The sequence below is a fragment of the Genypterus blacodes genome, unplaced genomic scaffold (genome assembly GCF_046128005.1).
Source record: "Genypterus blacodes isolate CSIRO-AG114 ecotype Tasmania unplaced genomic scaffold, CSIRO-AGI_Gbla_v1 ptg000392l_1, whole genome shotgun sequence".
Classification (NCBI taxonomy): Eukaryota; Metazoa; Chordata; class Actinopteri; order Ophidiiformes; family Ophidiidae; genus Genypterus; species Genypterus blacodes.
Genome location: NW_027467170.1, coordinates 207,158 through 217,500, shown reverse-complemented (window position 1 = coordinate 217,500; position 10,343 = coordinate 207,158). Strand labels below are relative to the sequence as shown.

Below are 10,343 nucleotides of genomic sequence, written 5' to 3'. Positions count from 1 at the left end.
ATCCTCCATGCTGTGGTTACCAGCTTCACTCTCTATCTCTGTGTTTAGTCTTCTGTAAGCCGGCCAAGCTGCTGTCAGATTCACTGCGAGTTTGATACGTGTCGGACAAAAGGGGAATGAAATAATAAGGGAGTGAGCGTGTGTGTGTGTGTGTGTTTGATCGGCCGCCTCTCCTGAAAGCAGGGGAGCGGAGTCTCACCTTAACGTAGAGCTGCTGGAACTCGTCCAGGTTGAGGCGGCCGGTGGGACAGTCCTTCAGGAATCCCTTGTACCACTGCTTCAGCTCGTGCTCGTTAAACTCTGTGTTCTTCACCAGATCCTCCATCACTTCAGGGGTCAACTTGCTGTTCTGTTTCCCCATTTTGCCTGGAACAGACAGCGCAACCACACACACACACACACACACACAGACATAAACACACAATATGAATGTTATTGTTGTGTCTTTTTCAGTCCTACAGAAGACAACATTTATAGAAACACACAGCGTGACCGTGGCAGGCTGGAGGTGAGTTGTTGCTTTGTTGTTGTGATTCATCACGGAGAGAAGCTAAGTTTTCTAGACAACAGTGAAAGTGCAAAGCAAAGGCGCGTCTAAAAATAAGATTCATAACAAATGTAGTGAAATATGAGCCGACGGAAAGGAAATGAATCCCACTCTGTGTTTTCTTTGCTCTGGAATCAGATATCAGGGTCAACCTGGGACAAATTAAATTTCCCTCTCATGTTGAATTTCTTTGAGCAGCTCCATGTCCTGTTTTTGTTTGGCTTGAGATATCTGCACCGTCACAGCGGGAGTCCCAGGTGCCGGGCCACATTCCTTTGCCGGGGTTCAGACAATTCTGTCCTTTGGGTCCAGCGTTTCGTTTTAGCTGTGCAAATGTTTTCTTCCTGTTCTGTGAGGAAAAAATGCCACTAAGAAACTGTTGTTGGAAAAAAACTGTAAAAGCATTCAGTCGTTCCTTTGTGCTGAGAGATCTGAGACGCTGCTGCTGCTGCTGCTGATGAAGAGGAGGGACTCTTCCATTAAAAACAGCCTTGGTGGAGTTGAAGGATGTTTACAATGTTGCTCTGCTCACAGACGAGACACTTTAAAAGCTTTAATGTAACGACAAACAAGGACCGGGGGATTTCAAATGAGAATCTTCCAATTTCCATGTCGCATTTTGTTATTTAGCTTTTTAATTAAGCATTTTAAATACTCCAAGGAAATGTTGCTCTATATTAGCAAGTAAGTATAAAAATTTCACACAATTAATAAACAGAACAGAACATAAGAGTTGAGTATTTGGTGTTGTAATTTCCAGACGCTCCCTTGCAGCCCGGCGCCGGTCCTGCAGCATCCAGAGGCGTTTGTATCATTTTGCTTTTTCCAGTTTGCTACAGGCAAAGACGGCAAAGGCTATGGCTAATTTAGGTCCTTTAAGAAACAAAATGCAGACGTATTTTGCAGTATAATCAACTATTTTGTGTGTTTTTCTTTATTTAACCAAGACTTTAGCTTCTATCCAACTGTCGATACATCCCTTCTTCCAGATGGGACTTTAGGAGAAGCACATGATATTAAATCATGCTACTATCAAGTACTTGGCCCGCAGTGACTTTTCACAGAATCTCAAGTGTGTTTATCTCTTTAATGTCCCTTCATTTCTCTACTGGCAGCTGTTTGCATCCAGCTGTCTGTGTCTATCTGATCTATCTGCATGGCGCTAATGCTGCCACTTTATAGCCCTGATTACTTCATTAACCGAGCCGTAATCATCGTAATTTTGAAGGATGGGTTGAATTTGGTAACTTTCTTCTTTTATGGAATATTTGCAGCGAGAGGGTTTGTTGGATATCAGCCATCATTTGTCGTTTGGAGCGTTGTGGCTTTCCCTAATGTATGGATGTGGAAGGAAAACACCTGCCAAATAGTGGTGAAGCTGTAAAGATTCATCATATTTAACATTAGGTTTAGTTAAATAATGAATTAAACGTGGAAACTGACTGACTTTTATTGTGTAGTAATGCAGGTGTGAGCAGGTACTGGTGCTGTCGTCATAGGTGACCATTTTTATTCTTCTATTTCTAATTCTTCTTCGCTCTCTCACACATCTGAAAGAGAGAGCGGTGGAGTTTGGCAGGGAACTCTCGGATTCGTGATGTTTGGAAAACCCTTGACCTCAGCGCCTCGGGGGTCACGGCAACAGAACACGGACAGAAAAGTAATAAATGTTCAATGGTCTGGAGGTTTTTAAAGCACACTAATGATGACTGGAAATAGGAAAGCAATCTTGGCGTGCGCTGGAAAATGATGAGAATGGATGAAAATGTGAACTCCGATTCCGACTCCTAGCCTTTACACGCATGAACGCCGCAGATTGGGATTCATTTGTCTAAGAAAGAGGGAGGAGATACTGTCTGAAGAAACCAATGAAGGAATGTTTTGTCCCCGGCGCATCATGAACTGATACCATTATAAAATGTACAAAAAGGAAATTGAAATGAGGCAAAATTGGAAAGGCTGCATTAATCAAGCACGCCTCCACAACACGCCTGTGCACAAACAGGGCAACACAACAAATGAATACAGACGGCATGACTGACGACACCACGTAGGCTCTGTGCTCCACATGCTGATATGACTCAGGGTTTATTAATTAGGCCGTGTGACTCTCCAATCAGTTTTTGATAAGAATGAAAAATAATTGTTCATTGATGCGGCGTTGAAGAAAAAAGGAGAGGAAACAATCCAATTTCATTTCATGGCCCGTGGAAGGTGGAGATGGGAATTCACACAGCCATGGCCAGAAGACAACAAGGAGAGGGAGAGAGAGAGAGAGAGAGAGAGAGATGGAAGCAGAACCCATCCAATAACTAAAAACCATGAATACAAAGACGTCCAATAAGACCAGCAACACCTCAGTGGTCCCTTGCTGCTGTTGGCCTCGGAGGCAAAGCTTTGGATGTCACTCTGCCTTTTTTTCTACCCTCCTCCTCCTCTTCCTCAGGGGCCAGAAGCCAGACTGGGCCAATGTCCTCACTACCGCCCGCCACCACCAGCAGCTCCACAGTCACCCAGGCAAGACTGCAGCTCGTCACGCCGCCAAAACATATCTCTGGGAAGGTGCGAGGCAAAATGTGATTTCCAGTAGATCTTCCTAGGTGGTGAGTAAGAATAATGTGGGAAGGAGCAGTCGTAATTTAAAGATGAAGAATCGATAGTGTTCTTGACTTGTGTGAGCGTGGCTGCGTGCCATAAATCAATATGGAGCTCTGAACTGAAGAAATGCACATAGATGAGAAATACTGCATCTTGGGAATCCTAGACTGTAGAAGAGTCTTTGGTGCACTTTGGTGTTTTGGTGGAGGGTTCAGAAGGATGGGGTCTGATTCAGGAGGACACACACACCTACAGATAAGGATTAAGGTTTGGTTTAGCTTGGTTTGTTTTGCCTGAACCACCTTTCCTTTTCCTAAACCACATAGCCCACTTACAAGGAGTTCCACATTTAGGGAAAAGGAGTCAGATTGGAGGTCGATGCTGAATTTCCATACAAATATCATATTAAGTATTAAAATTAAAGAAAATTAGGTCTGAAAGGCACTGACAGTTTTTTTCCTCTCAATAAATGACCTCGTTTCTAAAACATGAAAACCACCAAAAGGAACGGACTGAAAAAAAGGTGAAGGGAATTCTCTTTGGTTGATCATGTCTCAGTTTGTATTGGATAATGTTCATTGTTGAGTTTTTAGCTGAGGTTGCCCCACACTGTTAAATGGAGGCCATAGAACAGCCGGCTACACTTTACTACACTGCCCCATCCAAATATGATTACATCCCCCTTATTGTTCCGGTCCAGCCATCACAAAGCCCTTGTGTGGTGTGAGAAGGGTCTTTCAGCGCTGCACTGAAAGTGATGAGGCAGTTCACTCTGACAGCAGGTTGCAAACACTTTCCTGTTACAATAATGGCTGTCAGACTGGGCGGTGTGTGAGCCTCTAGACGGCAGCAGCTGTAGCAGGAGACAGATGTGTCCCTGGAGAGACGCCAGCACAAAATGCATGACAGCTTCACATCCACGTCCCTTTTAAAGGTGTGTGTGTGTGTGTGTGCAAACTGGTGGAATAGAAAAGAGAAAGAGAACGCAAACGCAAACGCAATTACAAGTACAGGATGTACAGAGGGGTCCCTGAGTGTGTGTGTTAGGTGTGTGGGTGTTCACAGTATGTATGGTATATACTGTAGCTCCTCATAGTATAGGGGAGTATGAGGGCACATATATGCTTGTTATCTCTGTGTGGGCGTGATAGAGAAACACAAATCACTCCAAATTAACTTTAAAAGGGCATGAGAACGCACAAAGCGCATTATAAACCCACACAGATGCACCAACACATCTTTAACCCCCGGGTGCTTTGGGGCGTCTGTGTGACTTATGATTACTGATACATAATCCCAGTATTACTCATTACTCAATCTTCAATAATTCATAAAAGGAGCAGCGGAGCAGAACACCTGCAGTGCTGCCAGGCTCTACGCCTCAGCCAAGTGAGACATCTACTGTTTTATTCTCCGGTCTGATCCGTCTTTGTTTAACAAATAAGAGTCAGAAGTTATATTAAAACGACATCGCTTTCAGTTGGCTTTTAGTGTCTAAATCCTCTTCATCTCAGTCTTCCACAGGAGCGTCCGGTAAACGAGTAAATGTGGTCTGTGTCCCCTAAACTGATTGACTGCTCACTAAAGCTGTAAGGAAATATGAATATAGATTTGAAAACAATTCCAGATTGTCGCAAAAGTCGTTCCAGTTCCCTAACTCTCATTCCCGTGTGGAGCAGCTGCTGTTCTCCTGAGCCGTGTCGCTCCCTGATCTGTCCTCTTCCTCTCCTCCAGCTGTGTGATAAAGCAGATATGTGACGGTAACTATCTTTAAAGGTAAGATAACTAAACACAAGCGCTCCACTTCCACGAGGCCACAGCCAGCACTGTCGCCCGCACCGACGCTGCTCCTGACCTCCCATCTTCAGCCTCCAGCTTGTTTGCCTGCATTTTCACTCAATGCAGGATAAATCAATAGGAGATGGCACTAAAGACGAACAGGAGGAGGAAGAAACCTAACGCACACAACCAAATATGAGGCGAGTAATCGGGTCGTGATGTGAGAGTGATGCAGAGCGATGACACCCTCGCACTGAACACACCCTGTCGCTCTGGTTAGCTCTTGATTTACGCACTGAAAGGTTTCGCAGCAGGAATTCAGATCTACTAAAGAAAGGAAAATCAGCTTGGAAGGAGGAAGAGGAGGCAACCAAGTCTGTTCTGCAGTGCAACGCCGAGCAGAGCATCAAGCTGACTTCAAACCTGAGTCATAGCCCCTTTGTCTTATAGTCCTTATGGTCCACCAGGGTCTCGTCTCAGTAAAACTGAAACGCTCCCAGCCACAGTGAAGCGTTCCTGATCAGAGACACGGAGCTTTACTGTCAAGTGAGTCATTCTACAGCCCTGTGAACACGCAGCAGACCTGCCGCTGGGCTATTACGCAACACTCCGTCCCTCTACCAGCGTTTGCCAACAGGGGGATGACCTTGAGAACCAGGCAGAGCGCCCCGGGCACAGAGCGGGCACAGAGCGGCCCAGTTAACACAGGGAACCAGAGGAGGGGTTTGATCCAAAACCAAATCTGTGTCCCTTTCCTCTTTCTGTGAGAACATTTCTGTGTGTGTGTGTGTGTGTGTGTGTGTGTGTGTGTGTGTGTTTATGTGTGGGGGCGTGAGAGAGAGGCCTGGGAAAGATGTGGTTGTTCCAGCAAAGGCTGTGTGTGTGTGTCTGTGTGGAGGGGGGGGGGAATTCTGGGATGCTGTGAGTTCTGACCCCCCCCCACACACACACACACCTTTCTCCACTTCCCTCCACCTTCCTCACACCCCTTTAACATCACCACCACACTGTGTGTGTCTCACCAAGGCAAACCGATCACAACCATATCACACACACACACACACACAGAAAACACACACATTCTGCACTGATAATCACTTTCGTCACTGCTCTGTGTGTGTTTGTGTCATACTAACGTGTCTCAATTTAACGAGCAAACGGATGCAAATGTCGTTTTGTATCGCTAAAGCTGCCGTGAAAACAATTTAGTGACAAAATACTAATAACAAATACCGTTAATGTTGATGCACGTCTCATTAATATGCACGTCATCCCTTCAGATAAATCAATACAGACTGTTAAAAGTAAATGACGCCCTTCTCCACACACACACACACACACACACACACACACAACACTGATTCTCGCTCCCGTCCTACCGTGAAGTCCAACGGGAGAAGTCCGGAGTCCGGTGTTGCTGCGCGGGGAGGCTGGTGAGGAGAGCCGGCGGAGAAGAAGCGGAAGATTCAGCCGAGTGAAGCCGAGTGAAGCCGCTCCTCTATCGAACCTCTGGGGCCGTCAGAGTCTGGTGGTAGGTGTGCGTGTGTGTGTGCGTGTGTGTGTGCGCGCGCGTGTGTGTGTGTTACACCGGGTTGTGTTCGTGTTTCTGCGGGAGGAAAGTCAGCGAGGTCCGGCGGATGCTGCTGCTGAACACACACTGGTGACGGGGGGAGAGGCGAGAGCGCGCGTGTGTGTGTAGGTGTGTGTCGCTCGCTCGCTCGCTCGCTCTCTCTCTCTCTCTCTCTCTCTCTCTCTCTCTCTCTCTCTCTCTCCCTCTCTCTCTCTCTTTCTCTCTCTCTCTCTCTCTCTCTCTCTCTCTCTCTCTCTCTCTCTCTCTCTCTCTCTCTCTCCCCTCCTCTCCCTCTCTCTCTCTCCCCCTTCTCTCTCTCTCCCCCCCCCCTCTCTCTCTCTCTTTTTCTCTCCCTCTCCCCCCCCCCCCCTCTCTCTCTCCCTCTCTCTCCCTCCCTCTGTCTCCCTCTCTCTTTCTCTCTGATGGAGTGAGTGAGGAAGGGCGACACAAAATGAACGACAGTAGCGCTCGGTTGTAACTCGGGACTAAATCGTGACTTGTTGACGAAGGAACAAAAACAATATGTCAACTTAATGGATTCTCCCGCCACTTTCACATTCGAACTAGCTAACCCCGCTGTTGCTGAGCTAGCGCTAATAAAAGCGCCTAGCGTGCCCTTAAAGGTGAGTCATGTTCAGGGAAACCATAAATTAAGTAATATAAAGATACATTTATGGTGTCAGGGTTTCTTAAAACGCCAGCAAATATCATGAAAAGCTAATAAATGACATTTATTGGATAGTAAAAACAAGTTTAGTCACCCTTTCAACAGCACAGTTCAATTAGCTCATATCTAGCTACATTTTCAAGGCTGTACAATTCACAGTATTCTTAAAATATCTATGTTGACTCATACTGACATGATTCTTGTGAATGTGGTGTGTAAAGGGACAAACAAAGTCTATTCTATTATTTTTTTCATAGGAAATTCTCAAAATTTAGGCAGTGTGACATAATCACCATTCTTATTACCCATCATGCCTTGCTTCATCAACAGTTGAGGCCTCTTGCTTGCTTGATTGCTACATTGCCATGTTTCAGATGTAAACTATGCCGTAAAATCATGCCTGAGGACCAGTGGCAGTGGAATGGGACGTTAAAGTGAATAATAATACAGAATATAGGACTGCCTGATGGATGAGATGCATATTAGTGCCAGCCCAGTTTAATGTACAGTGAATGGATGTCATGCTGAGTGGCAATCTGCTCTGTTCAGGCTGAGGAAATCCACTAACTGCAAATGATGCTCTGGTGTTCTGTATCCATTTGTAGGTTTGGATTCCCTCTGTGTGTGTTTGGAGACTCAGCTGAGCTACTGGAGCTTTAGTGGACTCATAAATAAAGCGGCTGTAAGTAAAGAAATAAATTTGACTAAATACGTCTGAATAGAAGACATTTTAATAAGATTGCTATTTTCCTTGCTTTTTGATCAATGTGGCCTTCAGATGTTCACTCGGAAACTGCTTCAATTTTAGGTCAAGCAGATAAAAGAAAATGGATGAAAGCCCACAATTAATCCGTCTACAAACTGAGCAAGACTCTACATCACCAGTGCCCCACAAACGATTGAGGCTTGATTGCACAATGACTTCTGACCCCAGTAGAATAAACTGTTTTGAGCTTATAAAACTTGCTTCAAAGACCACTGCCTCCCCATCTTCACCCAGTAACTTCCAAAAGAACACGGGTGTAGTATGTACAACAGGATACGACCGTCCTGACATGCAGCAACAACAACGAGCCACTACATTAAACATCACCTCTATTACCAAGGTAACTCATTCTCACACAGGACCACTTGAAGTCTGTTTCTTCAAGGCTGAGCGACACTTTGTGCGTCTGCGGAGAGATGAGCAGCCTCCAGTGATCCAAAGTGACAAGCAGCGCTCATACCGGGTAGATGACGCGGGTGGGATATTAACAGAATATCACACTTCAATTGACATCAGCGCCGATCGCTCCAGTCACCGTGATTGCGAACAAGTGGGGAAATCACTTCACAGCCGTCCCTCTGGAAATGACGCAGAAGGGAGACGGGGGCAAAACACAGTCAGTCAAATCCAGGCAGTCACACTTACTGTAAGTGACGGGGAGGTGAGATGTCAGTCTGATTGCACTTATGAAGACATCCTATGTGATTATGGCTATTCTAATACGCCAAGCCAACCTGCTGACATTGAAGACGGTAATCAGAAGCGAGGCGAGTATGGATTTGGTGAGAATATCCCCTGCAACCACGGAAACGAAGAAGGTTATAACCACATATCTCCCAGTGAGTATGAAGGCTCCACATCTCTCTGCTCTGTATCCGAAGTGAGTCTATCTGTTAACTTTAAAGAAGAAGACGTGAAACATGGGGAACAAATATTGGGATTTCAGTCAGAGTGATGAAAAAGAAAATGACTGGAGTGGTGTGTGTGATATCGCCAACTGTACTGCAGCTACATGTGCTGGGGGATCCTCCGTTTCCAGTGATGTAGTATCAGCCAGAGTTATTACGGCTGTTGGGACCGATACCAGCGTGAGTCATGAAACTGATGACTTCTGCGGTGCAAAAGGGAAGGATTCTGCCGACACAATGGTAGCCGAAGCTCAGAGTGAAACTGATCGCACAACAGGGACTCAGCTGGCTGCAAGAATCAGTGGAGAGCCTGCAGAAGGAGATAATGAAGCAGGGCCTTTCAGTGTAATTGACCCGGCAATCTGGAGTGATACTGACAGGGAGCCTGAGGAGAAACTGTGTAACTCAGAGACCGCCTCAGGTGTAGAATTATCTCCGTCAGAAAAAGCCTGGATGGCGGAAACGTCTTGTCCTCTCTGTCCTGATGTCAGCCCGTCGCAGTGCAGCGCCAAAGAGTCTTCTGACCAGCTTGGACAGCTTAATAACCAACGTGCAGCGCAGCAGTGCAGAGAGGAAAAAGAGGACCAACGTAGCATTGTTACGAGCAATGAAACACACTGCTGCAAGATAGGAAGTGAAGGAGGCTTTCAATGGAAATCCAGCAGTCCGTGCAGGTCTGGAAGTTGGCTTCCTGCTGGGGATGAAATAAAAGAAAGCCCCGGCACCACGGGACGCCTGCTGAAAGAGCTGGAAGAGCCTGAATGGTTTACAGTCAACCCTGATCCCCTGAACACAGAAGAGGTTGAGAATTTAGGGAGTGAAATCATTGCAGTGGAAGCACCAATGGAGATCAAAGATACAGAAGAGGTGAGGAGTTTGAAAGGAGAGATAAAACCAGAGGGGAGACTCCTGCGACAAGTCGCACAACGCAGAGGTGACACGAGCAAAGTCTCAACCTGTTACTGCGTCAGTGACGGGGCAGAGAGTGACATGAGCACACGTGGTAACAAACTAACACGACTCAGGGATGACACACCAGACGAGATAGAGCGCTTGTCCGATCTCCCACACGGAGCTGAGACGGAGACGGAGGAGCAAAGAGCAGTGAGAAGAGCTGGAGAAGAAATGGAATGGGATAGAGACGATTACTCGAAGGGATCTGCAGAATCAGAGCTGCAACAAAAGGAACACAAAGCAAACGACGCTGAAAGGTCACCCAGGGGTCGCACCAGTGAGTGGACAGAAGGAGCCAAGAGTGAATGTGGCACCCAGTCATCACTATCCATCATGAAAGGAGGGAATAAGCTCCACACTTCCAGCTTTTTGGCCCTGGCTCTGCCTCCGAGTGAAGCCGTCGTGCCAGGCCCACGTCATTTAAGCCACAGAGGCCTTATTAACACCACAAACCTGATCTGTAATGACAGATTTCCCCCTGAGCCATCTGCCTTCACTCTGCCCGGCCGTGTGCCTGGGGGTTTTGACACTTTCGAAAAGATCCAGCTCTCTCC

General features: G+C 46.5%; 1 protein-coding gene across 1 annotated transcript in view; it reads right to left on the bottom strand.

Annotated features, from left to right (window-relative positions):
- The window catches only part of vsnl1a (visinin-like 1a), a 20,043-nt gene extending 13,484 nt beyond the window's left edge, over positions 1 to 6,559 (bottom strand). Inside the window, exons 1-2 of the mRNA XM_076138644.1 lie at positions 6,304 to 6,559; positions 200 to 366 (exon numbers count right to left, since the gene is read on the bottom strand). Of these exons, the coding sequence (XP_075994759.1) occupies positions 200 to 361 (162 nt within the window). The 5' untranslated portion in view covers positions 362 to 366; positions 6,304 to 6,559. The remainder of the gene's footprint in view (positions 1 to 199; positions 367 to 6,303) is intronic.
- Between the last annotated feature and the right edge of the window lie 3,784 nt (positions 6,560 to 10,343).